This window comes from Lemur catta, chromosome 20 (genome assembly GCF_020740605.2).
Source record: "Lemur catta isolate mLemCat1 chromosome 20, mLemCat1.pri, whole genome shotgun sequence".
Lineage (NCBI taxonomy): Eukaryota > Metazoa > Chordata > Mammalia > Primates > Lemuridae > Lemur > Lemur catta.
Window position 1 is genome coordinate 22,532,908 of NC_059147.1, and position 22,262 is coordinate 22,555,169.

Below are 22,262 nucleotides of genomic sequence, written 5' to 3' on the forward strand. Positions count from 1 at the left end.
TCACGTGGAAACTGCATCTCACCTGTGACAGGAGCCTGACGCAGCAGGTGGGGGCCCGGCAGGGATAAGTGAGAGGGAGGAAATACCTACTCCCTGAGCCCCTACTTAGAGTCTTCAGCCTCAAAGAGGGTAGGAAAAAGAGGTCCTATGCAGGGGTGACGTTCAAAATATTTAACCATCAGCCAGGCAAGGTGGCTCACGACTATAATCCCAGCACTTTGGGAGGCTGAGGTGAGAGGATCACTTGAGGGCAGGAGTTGAGACCAGCCTGGGCAACATAGCAAGATCTTGTCTCTACAAAAAAAAAAAATTTTTTTTTTTTTGAGACAGAGTCTCACTCTGTTACCCAGGCTAGAGTGCCGTGGCGTCAGCCTAGCTCACAGCAACCTCAAACTCCTGGGCTCGAGAGATCCTCCTGCCTCAGCCTCCCGAGTAGCTGGGACTACAGGCATGCGCCACCATGCCTGGCTAATTTTTTCTATATATATTTTTAGCTGTCCAGATCATCTCTTTCTATTTTTAGTAGAGATGGGGTCTCACTCTTGCTCAGGCTGGTCTCAAACTCCTGAGCTCAAACAATCCACCTGCCTCGGCCTCCCAGAGTGCTAGGATTACAGGCATGAGCCACCGCACCCAGCCTACAAAAAATTTTAAAAACTAGCTGGGCATGGTGGCACACACCTATAGTCTCAGCTACTCAGGAGACTGAGCAGGAGAACTGCTTGAGCCCAGGAGTTTCAGGTTGCTATGAGCTATGATGGCGCCACTGCACTCCAACCTGAGCAATAGAGCGAGACCTCATCTCAAAAAACCAAAATATTTAACCATCTTTGTGGCAATGACAACAAATACTGGCCATGATTAACAACCCATCGAACTACACCAGTGCGTCTGGCCGACTAAGGCCGGCTCCCGAGTACCTGATCTTCTGATCCTCCTTGTCAGGGTCCTGCGCAGTGTAGACGCACACAGGCTCCCCGCTGGAGATGCCCTCCTGGACCTCGATGACCTTGGAGGGTGGGACAAACGTGGGTGCCTCATTCACATCCTCCACATGGACCACTACGGTGGCCGTGGAGGTTGGCAGCTTCACCACAAAGGGAGCCTCGTTGGTCACTGCAACGTACAGGGTGTGCTGGTTCCTGGCCTCAAAGTCCAAGCCCTAGGAGAAGAGGAAGGAGGACTGAACCACCATGGTGAGAGGAGGCCCCCACAGTGCAGTGGGTATCAGAGGAAAGACCCAATATTGGGGCCTTGAGGCCCCCACCAGCAACAATGCTGCCCCCTCCCTGTCCCATAATGCCCCCTGTGCTTTCTGGGTGGACATCTAATGGGACCTTCAGATCATCCCAAAGGTAACTGGATTAGTAAGCCCTAGAACACTGGTTCCCAGTGGGGTGGTGATACCTCCTAAGGGCTGTTTTAAAAACCTGTGGAGGCATTTGTAGTTGTCATCATAGCTGGGGGATATCACTGGCATTTACAGGCTGGGACAGGGATGCCACGTCCCACAGCATCACAGACACGCAGAACTGTCCCAGATCTTACGTGACTTGCCAGTATCCCCTTGGACATTCATACATTCATGGATGTGAAAACCCTGTTTATAATTAGAGTCTGGAACATGTTTTACACATCAATAAAGTTTTGGGTGTGCTTTTAATATATACTTAATTTTCTAGGAATGCGACTTCTAAGGAGAGCTCGTAATTCAATCTGTTCAGGACTTTCTCAAGAGTTGTTTATTCACTGTTCTGAAAAGACATCAAGACCGCTTGCAGCATGAGTAACCGGGTACACACAGTACCCACCGCATTTGGATGATTCTACCAAGAGATGCAGGTAACTGACCACTTCATGACTTTTGCTAGTGTAGTTGTGCACAAAAGTTGACACAGCAAAATATTTTAAATGCAGTAATTTTTTCCCTGTAAATTTCCCTTTTCTTTTACAGTTAGGGCATTCTATTCTTCTAGAAATCACGAGTTAGGTTAGCTACATTAGAAATGAATTCCATTTCGTAATGTAAAAGGGTATGTATAACAACGTATTTTTTGCAAAAAAATGGGAGAGTGAATCTGAAATACTCTTTAAAGCATTATATAAAACGCTGCTTCTCAAACTAGGCCATGCTTCATAGTGAAGATTAGGCCGATCTTCCCCCTCCCCCCCTTTTTCTTGAGACAGGGTCTCACTCTGTTGCACGGGCGGAGCGCAGTGGCGCAATCATAGCTCACTGCAGGCTCTGACCCCTGGCTGCCCCAGGAATGGCCCTTGTCTCAAGGCCAAACTGACTCACCTTCCTGGTTGTCAAGATGCCCTGGTTGCTCTCAGGGTCGGTGGTGATGGTAAAATGGTCGCTGTCGTCACCTCCCACGATACGGTAGGTGGCGTGCCACGCCGGTGAGTTGGGGGCATCCAGATCGGTCACTGTCAGCCTCTGCACCTCGTGGCCCACTGCGTTCTCCGGCACGCGGGCCTCATACTGCCAGTGTGGGAAGCACAGAGCAATCAGGGCAGAGAGAATGACCGTCCCGCGAGGCTGTTCCTCTCTGCAGCACCTGGGAATCCTCCATCCGACTTCAGGGAGCCCCACGTCCTGTACCCTTTCCTGGACCACATCCCATTTAGCAGGTTTTCAGAGCACACACAGGCACAGAATGACACGGGCATCAGCCGCATCGGTGCTGAGACAGACCACCCCAGGCTCAGCCACCCAGGGGCAGCTGTCCCCACACGCTTGGGCCTGACTTAGGAACCTCACTGGTCTGAGTGCCCAAGGCCCTGCCACGGGTAGCACCTATCTAGCCGACATCAGAAAGGTATCAGGAAGGTGGCACTGACCAGGAACTCTCCTGGAGGTTCTGGGACAGGTGGCAAAGACTGGGAAATCTGCTGCTCAGAGCAGAACTTTAACCCGAGCTAAATATGTTCAGTGGCCAGAGCTGTCTAAAAATGGAAGGAGGACTGTCACCTTGGTTAGCACTGAGTCCTCTGCCACTAGGGGTTCAAGCATTCACAGGGAGAAGGCAGGCAGGTGTGGGGTGAGGCAAGGAAGTTTTCATATCAACAAATATTTTCACATCAAGTACCTACTTACCAGGCATTGTTTAAGAAATGTACACAGATTATTTACTTAAAACTCAGAACAATGCCGCAGGTATTACCTCCTTTTCACAGGCTAGGAAATGGTGCACAGAGAAGTTAGGTGGTTTACCTAAGGTCACACAGCTAGCAAGGGGTGAGACGGGGACTTGAAGCAATGCAGGCTGGTTCCAGAGTTTCAAGAGAAAGGAAGAACCTTAGTCCTTAATTATCTGACAAGGGAGGAAGGAAGGGCGGGGCATTACCTTCTGGGGTTCAAACACAGGAGCGTTGTCATTGGCGTCGAGGATTTCCACAACTGCCAGTGCCGTGGTGGTGGAGCCATCCCCGTCCATGTCTGTGGCCTGGATGGTCAGTGTGTACTCAGGGACCCTCTGGGGAGAAAGAGAGGGGAGGGACGCCCCTGTGAGTTCTGTCTGAGGGGCCCCTCACCCGGGCTCTGGGAAGCACAGCCTCGGCGGGTGTGGACTGGAGGTGTTTCTCCCTCTCATAATGTTCTCTTGACTCCCTGGCCCACCCCTGCCCACCGCCAGAAGGAAGGGGAGCAGAGGGGGGTGCTGGGGAGGCACCCGTGGGTCCAGACAGTTCTCCTGGGCCTGTCCTGGGGAAAGCCGGGCACTGCCCCGACCTCTGGCTGTTCCGGGGTGAGAACTTCCAGTGAGGATTCCGACAAAGGTGTTAATTAGGAAACAGGAGGCAACTCCAATATTCGTGGAGCTAATTCTGCTTTGTAGCACACAAGGGACAGGTTTAGGCAATGTGCACACTAAGTGAGCCATTCCAAGAGGAAATGAGAAAACCTCCAGAAAACCTCAGAAGTCTGCACTTTGCAGCTGCCCCCTCGGCCTCAGAGGAGACGTACGGAGATTGCCTGGCAGCCTGGGGGACAGCAGCTTGTGAGCACAACGGCAGCCACCCCCGCTGACCTGGGTCCCACGGTTCTGCCTGGGCTTTGGGGACAGGGACAGGAGCTTCTGCTCTGAGAGCCAGGCCCCAGCCTGGGTGGGCAGCACTTCCCTCCTGGGGGCCGCTCACCTCCCGGTCCAGGCCGCTGGAGACCACACTGATGCTGCCTGTGCTCCGGTGGACGGTGAACATGAGTTCGTGCGGGTCCCTCGGTTCTTGGCTATGGATGGAGTACGCGACCACCCCGTTGTAGGTGTTGATGGCATCGTCCTCGTCCGTGGCTGTCACCTGCATCACAGAAGTGCCTGGAGAGGAGAAAGGGTGAGGTGAGCACCTTTCCCTCCCAGCTCCAGGTCCAGCCTTGGCTCCTTCTGGGACTTGGAGAGGCTCCGCCCTGCCTGTCAGCTTGGATCCACCTTCTGATCTTTGGCAGAGATCACCAGTTGGTACCTGTTTTCTGTCCCCCCGCCCTTTTTTAGAACACAATCCTCATTTTAGGCTGGGCACAGGCCCACCTAGGACAAAGACCATTTCTCATCCCCTCTTGCAGCCAGCTGTGGCCCTGAGAACAAACTCTGATGAGTGGGATACACAACTTGGGGGACGGTGCTTTTACAAGTGTGGGGTTTGTTTTTCCAATGGCCGGAGCCCCAGCAGCAACCACGAGGCAACCTTGGGAACAGAAGCCAAAACAGCAGAGCAGCAAGACAGGAAACTAGGAACGCTCTGAAGCACTATTTCAGCCTGAATTGACGAATTCAAAGCTTCCTGAATATAAAGGGGGGAAAAGTTTCATTCTGTTTATGCACTATTTTTATTTTGGTACTTCATTTCTGCTATCATCGGTCTAACCAACCCACACTTCTCTGTGATTCTCCGAAACTCAGAGAGGGAGAACCCTCCCCTGCAGCACCTGTCTTTGACAGGAGGCCATCGATATGCCCCCACTTCCCGTGTCGCCTGCTGGCCCCTGCCACCCCCACTCTCCACAAACGACGTTCTAACTCCTCCCAGCCTTTGCTGCTGTCCTCCTAGCTAGAGTCACTGAAGAGCTCCATGTTAGGTGCTTTGTATTGCACAAGAGTATACATGTTATTTCTAATCTTCACGATTCTTCAAGGTTGATATTCCTGTTTTTAGATATTAGGATTGAGGCTCATGGGTCAAGAATATGCCCAGGGTCACAGCCAGCAAAGAGGCCAAGATTCAAATCTAGGTCTCTGCAGCTCTGAAGCTAGTAGTTCCCAAACTTGGCTGACCATTGGAAGCTCAGGGAAATTATCGAATATATAGATCGCAGAGCTCTATTCTGGGATCATTCTTATTTAGGAATTTTGGCGTGGAGTGGGGAATCCGGATCTTTAAGAAGATCCCAGGTAATCCGATGCACAGCCAAGGAAATCAGGTGTGGTGGGATCTGCCAGCGCTTAAGGGTCTGGGCCTGAAGTGCAGCTCCCCAGCAGTCCCTTCCTCAGTCCGCTTACCGGGCAGTACCCCCTCTAAGACACTCCCTCTGAAGACATCCTGGGTGAACTTGGGCTTGTGGTCATTCTGGTCTGTCACGATGATGGAGATGTTCATGGGCTCCTCCACTGAAGCACCGTTCTCCGACACAGCGTGGCCAAAGAGCTGTGGGTGCACAGGTCCGGGGTCAGCCTGGTGTTGACCTCTGCCCAAGGCCCCGGAGCCCCACTTCAGAGGGGCTGTTTCCAGCAGATGCTGAAGGCTACTTGCCTCATACTTGGCAATCTTCTCCCGGTCCAGTGGCTTATTCAGCAACAACCAGCCAGTCTCTTTCTCTATGGTGAAGACACCCTCAGGGGGGCTGTCTGCCCCGGGCCCCGTGATGCTGTAGAAAATCTTGGTGCCTCTGTCCTTATTAGATTTGAGCTGGAAGTGAAAGAAAATGGCAGCTGACAGAGTGACAGATATCTCATGACTGCAGCAGAAAATCCTCTGCGGAGACATGGGGAGGGGCACTGTCTTATTAGAACTTGCTCCTACGGGAGAGACGCTTTGCTCTGTAGGCCCCGGCGCTCAGTAGCAAGAAACCTCACCTGTTGGCCTTGGGGTGGGGCCTGCAGCCTCCAGTGACTCCCAGGGAGAAGGCAGCCTTACCTGGTTCAGCTTCTGGGGGAAGGGACCCTTGCCATTCTCAGAGACAGATATCGGCGGGACCACCCATTCTCTCTTGCGTCTTCGTAAGACACGTTTGGATGGGGAGATCTTCAATGCCTTCCTCTCCTGCAAGAAGAAAAACCCCTTAACCCAGATGTGCAAAGGGCTGGAACACACCCAATACCATCTCACCTACAGGAGCTAAAGGTTAGGGGAGAGATGCAGATGGGCCTATTGCAAAAGGAAACTTGGAAATAATCTAAGTGTTCGTTTATGGTGGAGGACCAGGGGAACATGCTGGAATACACCACAGCATATCCATCTGGTGAGATACTGTGCAGCTCTAAAACTGAGAATGAGGACACCGTCTGTGGACTGACAGGGAAAGATCTTTGATACGTACTGTTAAATGAAAAGATCAAGGTACAAAACAACTTAACATAGTGGCTCATGCCTGTAATCCTAGCATTCTGGGAGGCTCAGGAGGGAGGATTGCTCAAAGTCAGGAGTTCAGGACCAGCCTGAGCAAGAGCGAGACCCCATCTCTACTAAAAATAGAAAGAAATGATCTGGACAGCTAAAAATATATATAGAAAAAAAATTAGCCAGGCATGGTGGCGCATGCCTGTAGTCCCAGCTACTTGGGAGGCTGAGGCGGGAGGATCGCTTGAGCCCAGGAGTTTGAGGTTGCTGTGAGCTAGGCTGACGCCACAGCACTCTAGCCCGGGCAACAGAGCAAGACTCTGTCTCAAAACAAAACAAAACAAAAAAACCCCACTTACATAGTACTTAATATGCACCAGGCACCATTCCATCTTTTGTGCAAAAGGTAGGAAATAAGACCACATATTCATATTTTCCTATACATAGATAAGTCTGGGAGGAAACAGAAGAAACTAGTAACAGTGGATCTGTGGAAAGGAGGCAGGATGTAATATACTGCTGTAATATACTGTTAAGCACAAAAAGAAAGGTACAGACCTGACTAGTATGTTAGTTCTTATGCAAAAGAAATCGGGGGAAAAGGTTTTTTTAAATATCTGAATATGTACAAAATATGTAACATATAAATATACAATATCAATAAATATGTAATATAGGAGTATATAATATAAACTCTGGAAGGAAAGAAACTGGCAACAGTGAGGTTATCTGTGTCTTCTCTTCAAGGGGTGGAGAGGGCTTTAGAAAATGAAAACAAACAAGACATAATTTATTGCATAACTTTATTGTTTTTTTTTGGAGACAGAGTCTGGCTCTGTTGCCCTGGGTAGAGTGCAGTGGCATCATCATAGGTCACTGCAACTTCAAACTCCTGGGCTCAAGTGATCCTCCTGCCTCCGCCTCTCGAGTAGCTGGGACTACAGGCGGGTGTCACCACGCCCAGCTAATTTTTCTGTTTTTTGTAGAGACAGGGTCTCACACTTGCTCAGGCTGGTCTGGAACTCCTGGCTTCAAGCAATCCTCCCGCCTCAGCCTCCCAGAGTGCTAGGATTACAGGTGTGAGCCACTGTGCCCGGCCTTATTGTATAACTTTTTAATATTTTTTATATTTGAACCACGTGGCCATATTAACTATTCAAAAAATTAATAGAAACAAAAAAGTGTGGCCAAGTGCTTCAGGTCCACCTTCCTAGAGGCTCGTGGGACTGGGAGTCCTGCGTGGGAACTGCCCTCACTTGGGGTTACCCTGGATGCTACAGGAAAGGAGGAAAGGGCGGTAGGAGAGGGGCTCGGAGGGATGAAGTGCTCTGGGTGATTCCTCACAAGGCAGCTCTTTGTCCCACGGGCCTGACTCTCCAGCGCCCCTGCTGGGTTGGGGAAGCACTACCTTACTTAGACAAGCACTCATACTCACAGCTATGGGCAGCTGAGGGCTACCACCCCTCCCCGGAAGGGTTAAGTTGGCCGTGGCTCACAGCAATCTAGGCATGCACAGAGAACATCTTTCTTTTCCCCTGCAGGTGGACATGGGGTTTTACCTGGACTGTCCCGCCATTCAGCACAGTGAAGTCATCATTACCAGGGCTACGCAGAGCTGACTCTTGCCCAGCACAGCCCAGGAATACTGTGTAGAAGGGAGAAAGAGAGTAATTAGGAAGCAGGTGGAGGGCTTCTGGAAGTTACTGCAGGGGAGACAAGGGTCAAGGATTGTTACCAAGTGGCTGCAGACAGGGGACCTGGCTGACTTCCTCTAGCCAGCAGTGTGACCAATACAATGGGGCTTCCAAGTTAGGTCTCGAGAGGGAGGACTACCTTGTGACCACTTTGTGAGCCAAATCCCTCCTTGTTCATGAGGCCAGAGAACCAAGATCATAGACATTCAGTCACATCAGCCCCAGGTGGCCTCACGGGACATAGGGTTGACTCCAGTTCATAGCTAGAGGCAGAAGATTTTCTGAAGGCCACCAGTCAACCTACACACAATACACATCCTGTCCCATGGTGGCCCACACGGATCACTCTAGACAACGTTTGATTGTTTCAGTTGTGTCATGGCTCCTTCTGAATCCCCCCCGCTCCCCCGTTTGCCTGCCCTAAAATGAGTACTCTGAATTAATAGCTACCATTCCTCAGCCAGAGACTGGGCCCATTTCCTCCTTACAACTACCCCAGCAAGGTCGGTCTTAGTCCCTTTTCAAAGATAAGAAAACAGGTTCAAAAGCTGGGCCTGCCTGACTCCAAGACCCATGCTAGAAAGTATTCACAATCTTCTTACCTGCCCTTCCTTGTGGCCCAAGCATGAAATCAGGAAACCCACCAAGAGCCACAGCCTGGGTCCAATCAGCACCACGCTCTGCCCGGTGCTCACGCTCTTGCTAGGCTGCAGCTGGACAAGGACCACAAGGACAGTACTGTGCCTGCCCATAGAAATGTTAGGGTGAAGGCCCCCAACTGTCCTTTTGGAAAGGCTGTCCTTTAGTCTCAGACTATTATTATTATTTTATTTAAAAACAATCTTTCTGCCAGGTGCAGTGGCTCATGCCTGTAATCCTAGCACTCTGGGAGGCCGAGGCGGGTGGATTGTTGGAGCTCATGAGTTCGACACCAGCCTGAGCAAGAGCAAGACCCCGTCTCTACTAAAAATAGAAAGAAATTATCTGGCCAACTAAAAATATATATAGAAAAAATTAGCCGGGCATGGTGGCGCATGCCTGTAGTCCCAGCTACTCGGGAGGCTGAGGCAGTAAGATTGCTTGAGCCCAGGAGTTTGAGGTTGCTGTGAGCTAGGCTGACACCACGGCACTCTAGCCCGGGCAACAGAATGAGACTCTGTCTCCCCAAAACAAAAAACAATCTTTCCTTAAAATAAGAAAAGATGACAGATGAGGGTTTTTTTGGTTTTTTACTTTAAAGTAACATGGACATGATAAAGTATTCATATTATGTAAGAGGATAGGCTGGGTGCAGTGGCTCATGCCTATAATCCTGGCACTTTTGGAAGCCAAGGCAGGAGGATTGCTTGAGACCAGAAGTTTGAAACCAGCCTACACAACACAGGAAGACCCCATCTCTATAAATAAAAAATTAAGAAAAAAAGTTAGTCAGGTATGGTGGCATGCACCTGTAGTCCTAGATACTCAGGAGGCTCACTTGAGCCCAGGAGTTTTGAGATTACAGTGAGTTACGACTGGGCCACTGCACTCCAGCCTGGGCAACAGAATGAGACCCTGTCTCTGAAAAAATAAAATAAAATAAAAAAATAAAGGATTTATATCCAGAATATATAAAGAACCCCTAAAGCTCAATAACAAAATACAGCCCAATTTTAAAAACAAGCAAAGGACTTGAAAAGACATTTCTCCAAAGATATACAATGGCCAATAAGCACATGAAGAAAGATGTTCAACATCATCAGTCATTAGGGAAATGCAAAGCAAAATCATAAGGAGATATCACTTCATACCCACTAGGATGGCTATTTTTTAAAAAAGGAAAATAACCAGTGTTGATGAAGATGTGGGGAAATTGGAATCCTCATGCATTGCTAATGGGAATATGAAATGGTGCAGCCACTATGGAAGATAGTTTGGCAGTTCCTCAAAAAGTTAAACATAGAATTACCATAGGACCTAGCAATTTTACTCATACTTAGAAGTATATACTTAGAAGAACTGAAAGCAAGGACTCAAGCAGATACTTGTACACCAATTTTTATAGCAGCGTTATTTACAACAGCCAAAAAGTGGAAACAATTCCAAGTGTCCTTCAAGAGATGAGTAAACAGATGTGGTCCAAACACACAATGGAATATTATATAGACCTTTAAAGGAATAAAGTTCTGACACATGGCACAACATGGATGAACCTGGAAAACATTATGCTAAGTGAAATAAACAAGTCACTAAAGATGACCAGTTTCCGTTTGGGATGATGGAAAAAAGTTCTGGAGATGGATAATGGTGATGTTGCACAACATTGCAGAATGTACCTAGTGCCGCTGAACTATCTGCTTAAAAATGGTTAAAATGGTAAATGATATGTTATGCGTTATCTTATCACACACACAAAGGTAGAAGTCTGACGTGCGAGTGTAAAACGGGACAATTGCTTTGGAAAACAGTCTGTCAGTACGTGCTGATAGATGCAGTCCCCAAGACCCAGCAGTTCCACCGAGATGTAGAGACTCAACAAAAATACATTCACCAAGAGACACGCACTGTAAGGTTCATGGCAGCGCTGTTTATATAGTGGGCTATATTCACATAATGAAATGAATCAACGACGGGGACATGCAACAGCATGGGTGAATCCAACAAACTTAAGGTGGAGTGGTAGAGGCCAGATACCAGAGAGGACACATGCATGTGCGTCCATGATTCCATTGATGTGAAGTTCAAGAACAGGCAGAGCTAATCCAGGTGAAGGAAGTTAAGGCCCTGGCCATCTTTTGGGCTTAGTGATAGGAAGGGGGCAGAAGGGCTCAAGGACCATAAAGAGCTGCCTTCAGTTCCCCAGAGCCCAGGAGCTCACATACACAGGCAGGATCCTCTGTGGGAAGGTAGGAATGTGCCTGGCAGAAAGAGAAGATTGCTTAGAAACCAGCCCCGCCTCCTTGACGACATCCCCACTGAGGAGTCCTGGGCTGTGACATGCTTGGCTAGTGGGAAGGGAAAAAGGGATCTAGGCCTGATTCAGTTCCAGAGGGTCCCAGGGGCCACAAGATCCCCAGGGTGGCCGTGCCCTTTATCCGCAGCGCACAGCTCCGTAGTATCATCTTCTAAGGGATCTTGTTTGCCTTAGTGCTAGAGGGACCAGGAAGGACATGTGGCAAAGGTTAAATCACCTTAAACACAGGGCAAAAGTTAATCTATGGGGCACTCGCTCCATGGGTTATCTATCCAGCCATGCAAAGTGATACTTACAGAGTTCCAAAATAGGGAAATTCTTATGCTAAGAAAGTAAAATGAAATAAGGAGAAGGCAGAACTACATATAACATTAACATATAGTAGCTGTGCAAAGAAAAAAGACACGCAGAAAATGAACCTTCCCAATGGTTAGAGTTATCAGCTACTTATTTTCAAATCTCTTGCTTTGACCGTTTGGCCATGACTACCTGCTAGCAACTTTTCTTTTCTTTTTTTTTTTTTTTTTTGAGACAGAGTGTCACTTTGTTGCCCGGGCTAGAGTGAGTGCCGTGGCGTCAGCCTCGCTCACAGCAACCTCAAACTCCTGGGCTTAAGCGATCCTACTGCCTCAGCCTCCCGAGTAGCTGGGACTACAGGCATGTGCCACCATGCCCGGCCAATTTTTTCTATATATATTTTTAGTTGTCCAGATAGTTTATTTCTATTTTTAGTAGAGACGGGGTCTCGCTCAGGCTGGTCTCGAACTCCTGACCTTGAGCGATCCACCCGCCTCGGCCTCCCAGAGTGCTAGGATTACAGGCGTGAGCCACCGCGCCCGGCCAGCAACTTTTCTTAACTTTTCTGTAGGTCCAAGTCTTCTCTTAACGTGAATTGTGCCCCCTCAAGTTCACATGTTGCAGCCCTAACCCCCAGTACCTCACAGTGTGACTGTATGTGGAGACAGTCTTCAAAGAGGTAATTAAGTTAAAATGAGATCATTAGAGTGGGCCCTAATCCAGTATGACTGGTGTCCTCAGAAGAAGAGGAAATTTGGCCACAGCCAGTTACAGAGGGAAGACCATGTGAAGGGAGAAGATGGGCATCTATGAGTCAAGGAGAAAGGCGTTAAAAGAAACCAACCCTTCCAACACCTTGATCGTGGACTTCTAGCCTCCAGAATTGTGAAAAAGTAAATTTCTGTTGTTTAAGCCGCCTAGTTGACAGTGCTCTGTTATGGCAGCCCTAGCAAATGTGCACCAGTCTCAAGGTCAGGAATCCCTCCCCTCATGAATCACTATAAATAGACAACATTTACACACTTTCTTAAGCAACCTATGGAGCATATTTTAGTGTCCATTTTTTTTAGATTGGGAATCTGAGAACTTAAACGAATTCATTCAAGTTACACAGCCAGGAAATGGAAAAGCTAGTAGTACTCAGACCTGTCTGAAGCCTGAGTCATTTTCTTAGCCACTATGGTTATACTGTCGTTCTGATATACCCGAGAGCTTTTTAATTTCTCTGCACCTCCCACTACCTATTCTCCTTCTCCCCCTATGGAAATAACAGAGATTGAGTTTTAGATGCTGAGTGAATCAGTGATATTTGGAGAAAAGCACTAGACCTGTGGGTAATAACAGTACCTCCTTATAGGGTTGTTGTGATGATTAAATGAGAATAAACGTAAAGGGCTTAGCAGGGTGAATGGCCCACAGGAGGCATTTTGGAAGGGTCTCCCGGCCTCAAGTGATCCTCCCGCCTCGGCCTCCCAGAGTGCAGGATTACAGGCACGAGCCACTGTGCCTGGCCTATTTTTCCCATTCTTAAAACAGCCTTCTTCCTAAGGGAAGGTCTTCAGCCAGCAAAGGGCCAGCCAGATAATTCTGTCGATTATTTCCTTTAATGAGAGATTCTCAATGAGCTCTCCAATCCTCTCCCACCAGGTTCCCCAGCAGGAGGCTAATGGATTGACTCCCCTATTACTTAGAGCCTTAATTCCCAAAACTCTAAGAGCTGCCACTCCCCCAAGGTGCCACGAAGCCAGAATTCCTCTTCTTGCTGTCTACATAATCTGTCCCCCAGGAGTACACAACATTGCTACTCTGTCTGCTGGCACATGCCCACTATTACATGGTTCCAAACATTTGTAGCACAGTTATCTTGGCTGCCCATGTATTCTTAGAAAGGACAGTGTCAGCCGGGTGCGGTGGCTAGCACCTGTAAACTAGGACTCTGGGAGGCTGAAGCAGGAGGATCGCTTGAGGCCAGCAGTTCAAGGCCAGCCTGAGCAAGAACAAGACCCTATCTCTACTGAAAATAGAAGACTTAGCCAGGTGCCTGTAGTCCCAGCTACTCAGGAGGCCGAGGCAGGAGGATTTCTTGAGCCCAGGAGTTTGAGGTTGCAGTGAGCTAGGCTGACGCCACGGCACTCTAGCCCGGGCCACAGAGCGAGAGATTGTCTCAAAAAAAAAAAAAAGACTTGGATTCAAATCCATATAATGCTGCCACTTATCTACTGTATGATTGGGCAAATTGTGTGAGCACATGGAAGCTGTTTTCTCACCTGGAAAATGGAAATAATACCTACCTCATAAGTTTACTGAGAAGATTAAATGGGAGAGTGTTGGCATGGCAATGAGCACCGTGCCTGGCCCCAAGTCAGTCCTCAATATATAGTACCTTTAGCCCACTCATAGGTAACCTAGGTTTCTGACTCAAGTCCCAGCCTTTTTCTACAGCACACAGAACCCCCTCTCACAGCGGGAATGGGTTAGCTATGGCTACATGCTTTACCTTCTGGAGGAAACAGGTGAAGAGAGAGAGACACACACACAGGCCCAAGAGCTGGCTCAGTCTGCATTTGGAGAGGGCTGTTTTGCAGGGGTGCTGTGTGGTTCACTGGGGGAGGCAGAGGATGGAGATCTCACAGGCAAGCTGACCTTTCTAGGGAAACTTCCTGGGGCACCTGTAGGAACATGAGTAGTCTTTTCTGCAAGCTATGAGTCACAGAGAGGCTGGCAAATGCTAAGCCCTGAGGCAGAACATTACAACTTCCTCCTAGATGCTTCCTGGCATCGCTGGCTAGTATCACTGGTTTCCAAACGAAATGGATCCGAAACCAGGTCTCATCATCACTCACCCCTCTTCTACCCCACCTTCTAACAGCCAGTGAAGTAAGCCGATTGCTGTTCCTGACTACAGCCTGGTTCCACAAGGCCACACACCTTGGCCAAGTCACAGAGGCATGAATGGGCTTGTGTCAAATTCTTTCTGGGATGAATTGATGAGCACTGATGAACGCATGGGGCAACAGTTCAGACCTTAAGCTGGAAAACAGAGGCCTAAGCATAGCTATTACTTCCACACCCACCTCGGACCTCAGACAAATTCATTTGGCTTTAGCCTGGGTTTCTCCCACAGGGTTCTGAATCACAGGGTCAATAAGCCTGATGAAGAGGTACCTGCTGTACCAATATAAACTGACAAGCTTTCAGCACTGAGCCTAAATGCATAAATTCCTAGCATATTGTTGGGGAAGGGGGAAAGGGAGTCAGTGACCTGAGACTGCTTCTAGAGAAATTAATAACAACAAAAAATCAGAGCCGGGCGCGGTGGCTCACGCCTGTAATCCTAGCCCTCTGGGAGGCCGAGGCGGGTGGATCGCTCAAGGTCAGGAGTTCGAGACCAGCCTGAGCAAGAGCGAGGCCCCGTCTCTACTAAAAATAGAAATAAAAATTATCTGGACAACTAAAAATATATATAGAAAAAATTAGCCGGGCATGGTGGCACATGCCTGTAGTCCCAGCTACTCGGGAGGCTGAGGCAGGAGGATTGCTTAAGCCCAGGAGTTTGAGGTTGCTGTGAGCTAGGCTGATGCCACAGCACTCACTCTAGCCCGGGCAAAAAAAAAAAAAAAAAAAAATCAGAGGTGTACATATCCCTGGCCTATGTTCAAAGTTCTTCTCTTAAGCCCATCCTGCCCAACCTAGCCTCAGGTCCTGAACTGGCACCAATGTAAAACTTCGGCAAGAAGAGCCCAGTCCCTGTAGTACTAGAACTGTTGGCGGAGGAGGGGGGAGGCTTTTAAAATAGACATGTAAGAATTGATGGATACTGGGCTGAGAAATCATTCCTCTTATGTTCCAGGCCTGCTTTTAGGTTGGAATTGCCTAGACACCTCCAAATTCCCAAGGAAACACCCTCGAAGGTCAGGAGCTTGTCTTCTCAGCCATGAATGACGTGGAGGTGCTATGCAGCCCAAATGTCCAAGCTTAGAAGTTAAGTTCTGGCAAAATAAAACCACCCATCTCTCTGGGGACAAAATACCCACCAAGTAATCAATCTCAGCCAGTTTCCCTGCTGATCACTGGGCAATTTGTCTGGAAGGGAAGCTTGAACATGTTGCAGCCAAAAGGTACATGAAGGAGTTGGGGGAGAGATTGCCTGGGAAGTCTCTATTCTAGCTTGGTTTAGGGACATGTCTAGCTCATAAAGCAAACAAATCTGATAGCTACTACCACCTTTTGTTAAGGGATTGGAAGAAGGTGGTACGGGGGGAAGTATGTGCAATTGTCTTGAGAGAGGATTCTGGGCAGGAATGGTGGCTCATGCTTATAATCCCAGCACTTTGGGAGGCTGAGGCAGCAGAATCACTTGAGCCCAGAAGTAGGAGACTGGTCTGAGCAACACAGCAAAACCCCTGTCTCTATACAAAAAATTAGCCAGGCATGGTGGCACGCACCTGCAGTCCCAACTACTTAGGAGGTGAGGTGGGAGAATGGCTTGAGGCCAGGAGTTTGAGGTTACAGTGAGCTATAATAAGCCACTGCACTCCAGGCCCGGGTGACAGAGTGAGACCCTGTCTCAAAAAGAAAGAAAGAAAGGAAGAAGATTCTGGCATTTTCCTCAGTAAAACTACAAATAGAAAAAAGTTCACCTACTAAGAAATACAAATTAAAAGGACAAGTGCTATGGAATAATTAGGAAGAAGGTGCTGCTATATATTACTGGGGGCAGGGGAATGTAAATTGCCACAACCTTTCCGGCAATTAAGAAGCCTTAAATAAGCCTCAAACAATATCAGGAATTGTTCCAAGATATCATCCCAGATATAACAAAACCACACCTGCAAGAATGTGCATGACTGTTGCTTAAATAGAATGAAAGAAAACAAGGTCTCACCAACCTTTCAACAGAATAGTTATTAATAATTATGCTATGCTACAGTTGTTCAAATGTCTAATCTACACAGCCTTAAATATCATAAAAACTACCAAGGAAAAAGTGCTTTGTGGAAAGGGGAAAAAAAGGGTCACAAAATAGCCATTGATAGCATAAGCCCCATAATTATAACATAAAATATTAATAGTTTTATACTTGTACAAAAAAAAAAAAAGAGAGACCTGGAGAGAGATTGGGATGACCCCTGGTACCAAGAAGTCGGTCTGGTTCTCCCCAACCACCAAGTGGCTTCCAGGCATGGGAAGACCAAGATGGCGGCTAGTGAGCAGGACCTGATCTGAGCGGCCAATGGAGAGAGGGAGGCTGCAGGCAGCAAGGCATGCTGGGGGAGCCTGCACCTGCCGAGAGGTGCATGCTGGGATCCCAAGGGGGCTCCAGGCTGCTTGATTGACAGGAAACCCCCGTGGGGCATGCTGGGATTCCGTTCCCTTAGCCGGGCAAGCTCCATCCACGAGGTCCTGCAAGAGCCCCGTGTACCCCTCTCAGGGGCCCAACCCTTCTTCCCCAGAGTTGCAGGCAGAGAAGGTGGAAGTGCCACCATGGAGGTGTTTGTCACCAGATCACCACCTTCGGGGACACTTAGAGAGTCGAGCACAGTGCTGGAGCTGAAGTGCTTAGTCCAAGGCATTGTCAAGTGGCTGCCTGCGGAGCAGTGGCTTCAGCCGGCTCCTGGAGGACAACAGGACCCTGGCACAGCGCATTTACTTCTGGCAGATGGTCCCCATCCACACACTCTTCACCCTGGACCCTCTCGAAGATGAGGCCCTCAGCTTGCAACCCTCCTCCGACTCACCCAAGTAGAAGCAGTCGGATTACTAGGGAGGCATGGCTGGGCTCGGGCCCTCTGCCTCAGCTCAGACACCCTCAACAAAGACTTGGGTGGAAAGATAGGGAAATGGAGTTGGAAGGTCTATTTAAAATACTCTGTTTGAAAAGACAAAAGCCCTGTATGGGTGGTGAGCCCATACACACTGGCCCTGCAGCCTTGGGCAAGTTACTTAATCTTTAAACTTTAACAGTAAGCACTCAATAAATGTAAGCCCTTATTATCCCATCTCTAAAATGGGAACACACACACATGCCCAGGTGCTGGGTAGGGCCAAAGAAGTGTTGTGCTTTTAAAAAGCAAAACAAAAGGACAGGAAAGTAAAGATCATTCAAAATCCTGATGTAAGCACAGAATTGCCTCACACCCACCCATCATTTCTACTGAATTGGTTTCTGGGGATGGATCTGGGGAAGATAGTCTGTTGTTTTTGTTTTTGTTTTTGTTTTTAAGTTTTGATTCTCTCATTTATTTCTTGTGAGTAGGTAAACCGGTATGGCTTTTTGATGGCACTTCAGAACATATATAAAAATTTCAAATACCCAGATCCTTCTTCTGGCCAAGACAAATAGGTCTATTCCTGATTCTATCTACTGGATGCTTTAAAGGTGTCTTAACATCAATATGTCAAAAATTAAATCCATGATCTTCTTTGCCCTTACTCTAAATATGGTCCTTTTCTAGCATTTTCTCCCAGGGAAGAGCATGTCCTGCACTCAGCTGCTCAAGACGAAAGTCTGGGCCTCAGAGGCAGCCCAGAATCTGGAGCCAGAGTGCCTGGGCTCAAATTCCAGTTCCACACTGAACTTGGGCAAGTTTGCTAACTTCTCTGAACCTGTTTCCTCATCTATGAAATGGGAATGATATTAATAGCTACCTCAATTAAATGAATTAATACAGACTTAATGAATTAACACAGACTGGCATATGGTTAACTGGCAGCAGCATCCTTGACCCTTTCTCCCTTCGACCTCCTCTTCCCAGCCTATCACCAAGACTCACGAGAGTCTGTTTTAAGAATGCAAATCAACTTTTAGTCAGCAAAATGCTTACTAACAATATTTTGAAATCTAAGGAAAAACTTGAGAAAAATATGCATTCTTGCTTTGACTGAATGACACATTCTCAATCTCTCAACACCAAGGAAAATAATGCTAGTGTGAAGGTATCTGTTAGTTTTCTTCCTAGTCATGCGATTTAATTTAAAAGTTTTTGATTTCAAATACTTTTGAGACATTATTCAGATAAAGTCATAAAACAATGGTCAGTGTAAAAGTTAGTAATTTTAAAATAGCATATAGTAACCTTATCTTACACTTACAGCACAGTCTGTCTTAAAGGTATTTTTTAAACATAAAAGCTTGATTTATCTGGATGCGGTTAAGATGAGCAATTCACTTGATCATCTTTCCACAGCAGTCTTTCCTAATAAGGCAGTTACTGATAGTCAGATTCCTAAAAATCCAAACACTTTACAATTTTTATGTTAACTCCTCCCTACCACCACATCTGTAAAAGATAAAAATAGGAGATTGGCTAAATAAATCATGGTACATTCACCATGTAGAAGATTATGGAGCTGTTAAAAAAAAATAGATGTGTATTTAACAGTCTGGCAAGGTGCCTGTGATTCTAAGTTAAAAAGCAAATTGCAGAATAACATTTATATCCATGATATAAATGTTTTTAAAATTTGTATATGAGTTCTTTGTACAGAAAAAGGTCTACAAGGATCCACACTAAACCATTAACTGGGATGGCCTTTAGGGAGTAGAACTGAGGAAGGGAAGAACTTTTTTGTGTTTATTTCTGATTTGCTTCTCCTGACAAGTAGTAGAATTATACCACGTAATCTCGGGCTCTTAGATTTGAATCCAAGCTCTACTACTTACTTAGCTGTGTGATCTTAGACAAGTTACTTAACTTCTCTGGTCTCAGTTTCCTCACCTATAAAATAGGGATAACAATAGTACCTCTCTCAAAGGATGTTTGAGGATTAAATGAGCTAAGAATTGTATCTGTCACCCAGTAAAGTGTCATATATTTTAAAAAATTTGCCTTTACAGTGAACATATGTGTATGTATTAATTTAAAATCCCAACCAACCATCCCTATATAAACAACAGAAAATAGCATATGGCTGGGTTGGTGGTTCATGCCTGTAATCCTAGCACTTTGGGAAGCTGAGGCAGGAGAATCACTTGAGCTATGATGATGTCACTGCACTTAGCCTGAGCAACAGAGCAAGACCCTGTGTCAAAAAAAAGAAAAAAAGGTGAGAGGGGGACAAAAAAATCGAAAGCTCCCCAGGCAATTTGATCATCAGCTAAGCTTGCAAACTACTGACTCACAGGCCAAAGGCAGGGGTAAACCAGTCGGAAAGGAGTTAAGCTGGGGAATGCAGGAGAATTCTGGAAGCTAAAGAAGACCATAAAAGACAAAAAAAGCCAGCAGGTTTTGAAGCCTGGTGGGAAGCCCGGCTGAAGCGACTCCACAGGGAGAGGGCAGGGCGTGGGCCTGGTGTCCTGTCCTGGCTTGTGCGGGGAGAGCTCACAAGGAGTTGTTGTTCCCCTGCCTGAAGCTACAACAAGATGGGGCTCGCCGTGCACAGACGGCTCAGAAGGCAGCCAGCCTTCAGCAAGACGCCCAGGATGGCAGCTGTGCCCTCCACCTTGGCCCTCTAACTGACCAACCAGCAGTGCAGCCAGCTGCCCACCTCCTCGTGGCTGTAGGGCCATGGAGGCATTTCCCCCACATAGGAGAGTTAGAGCCTCAAGGCTAAGGGGCTGGGATGCAGAGGAACATGCCGCAGGCCGGTTGTTTGGGATGAGAAACCAGGCCTAGGACCCCCTTCTCCCTCGCCTGTGCCTGGACGTGCACCATCAGGTCGGCCCTCCCGCTGGGTTTGACAAGAGACTGCAGCATTTCCGAGTGACCCGTGTAACAAACCATTTCTCTGGACAGGGTTTCTTGCTTCTCTATAAAATGACTGGAGTGTGGGGAATATGCCGTGGTCCCCAAATTTGGGGGAGGAACCTTCTTAGAAAGATGCCCATGCACTCTTATACACGATGAAGTCCAGGGGATCAAAGACTTCCTAGAGCGAACGTGAGACCCTGAGGTCAGAACCCCTGGGCAAAATAAACCTAGTCCCAGTGTAGAACACAGGCTTTCAGGGTCTCCTGCTAATAGATAACTTCAAACGAACTCTATGTGGTCTTAAACAAGCAAGGGGGGGGGGCATTACTGAGATTGAGGGGGAAGAAGAGGGTAGGGATCGTACCTCCTCAGCCTCCATCTCCCCATTTAAGCCCTGGCATGCCCGAGTCCTAGGGGGAAACAGCTCCTTCTAGGGTCGGTATAGCCCAGAGAGGCTCTCAGAAGGTGGGTGCAGCCCACCAGCCCTCCCGACTGAGTCTGGCCTACCCACCTCCTGGCCATGTGGCCCTGGCTCTGAACCCTCCTCTCAGATGGTAGACAGTGACATAGCCAAAAATCGGGAAAAGGGAGAAAGGAGGACTTTCGTTTGGCTTTCTTTCCCAGGATGAGGCATTTCGGTGCACTGTGAAAGCAACAGGACCTCAGCACCCTGAAGTTCAGCAGGACCACAGCAGCTGCAGCCTGGTGGGGATGCCGTCAGCTGGAAGAACTTGCAGACCACTGGTGCTCTAGGCAACCCAGAACCTCAAGGGTGCCCAGAGGGTTTCCCAGGCCCCTCCATTCAGAGCAAGGTGGAGGGGAGGTCCTCCCTCCTGGGGGAAGATGGGGGTAGGGGGTGGGGCGAGGAGAGGCAGAAGCAGATTCTCTGCAAGGACTGCAGGCGTGAATGCAATCAGGCCTGGGATCTCTCTCTCCCTATCCCCCTACATCCTAAAAGGGAGGCCAGAGGCCCTGGAGAGGAGTGTCCCCAACCCCCACCCCTGCTCCTGGTGATTAACAGGGGCCTGTGGAGGGAACAGGAATTCAAAGCTCTTGGGTCAGAAGTTAACTATTTTTAATCTTCCTCTAGTTTGGCTGCAGCCAGGAGACTCAAGATCTCTTTCCCCCTCCCACCCCGATTTCCAAATGGCGAGCACCTCACACTTACCGGATCAAGCCTGGGTTCAAATTCTGACTCCACAATTTATTAGCTGGTGACCCTGGATAAGTTACAAAGTTAGAAGCCCAGGTTTCCTGTCCAGTTAAATGGGGCCAATCCCACCCAGCCCATGGGGCTTTTAGGAAGATTAAAGGGGCTTATTACATAAAGAACATAGTGTGATTCTGGAACTCAGTGAGCTCTCAATAATGGAATTTAGGTGGCGGTGGCGGTTTTTTAAAGCCCTTCCTTCTGCCTGGGTCGGCAATGCCAGCAACTAAGTGAAATGAGGAGAAAAATCAACTGAGAAAGACGACGTCTTCCAGTCTGAGAAAAATCAGGAAGGGGGGTGGAGAAGGGATGCTGGAGGTGGGGCCCAGTGTCCTGGTTCCAGAGGAGACTTCAGAGTCGCTGTATCTCTGGTCTTTCCCAAACACCTTGCTGCCCCAGTTAGGGGGCGAGACGATTCCAAGCTGGGCTGGACCCTGTCTACTTCTCACTTACCTCTCCCTACCGTACACTCCGTGATCCAGCCAGATTAAGTGTATTTCAATTCCCAGAACCCATCACGCTGCTCCCTGGCCGGAGCACCACTCCCCACACCTCTCACGCCCCAACTCGCTTGCCTAATTCTCCCTCAGCTTCTGGCTTAGATGTCACTTCCTCCAGGTCCCTCCAAGAACATGTCAGAAACCATTCCTAGGTGACTCCATTTTTCCTTGCCCAGCTCCCCCTCGATCACATATATACATAGATTGTGCTTATTTTGTCTGTCTCTCTCCACTGGCAGGAAAGTGGCCCTTGAGGCCTAGGTTTTTTTGCACATTTTGTTTACTAATGTATCCCCAGCACCTAGAACAGTCCCTGACACTTAGTAGGTGCTCAATAAATAGTTGTTGAATGAAGGATTCATTATT

General features: G+C 48.1%; 1 protein-coding gene across 1 annotated transcript in view; it reads right to left on the reverse strand.

Moving 5' to 3' along the window:
* CDH3 (cadherin 3) overlaps positions 1-22,262 on the reverse strand; it is a 37,099-nt gene that overhangs the window by 9,379 nt on the left and 5,458 nt on the right. Inside the window, exons 3-10 of the mRNA XM_045533399.1 lie at positions 8,112-8,197; positions 6,130-6,255; positions 5,746-5,901; positions 5,496-5,640; positions 4,141-4,316; positions 3,351-3,479; positions 2,300-2,485; positions 921-1,162 (exon numbers count right to left, since the gene is read on the reverse strand). Of these exons, the coding sequence (XP_045389355.1) occupies positions 921-1,162; positions 2,300-2,485; positions 3,351-3,479; positions 4,141-4,316; positions 5,496-5,640; positions 5,746-5,901; positions 6,130-6,255; positions 8,112-8,197 (1,246 nt within the window). The remainder of the gene's footprint in view (positions 1-920; positions 1,163-2,299; positions 2,486-3,350; positions 3,480-4,140; positions 4,317-5,495; positions 5,641-5,745; positions 5,902-6,129; positions 6,256-8,111; positions 8,198-22,262) is intronic.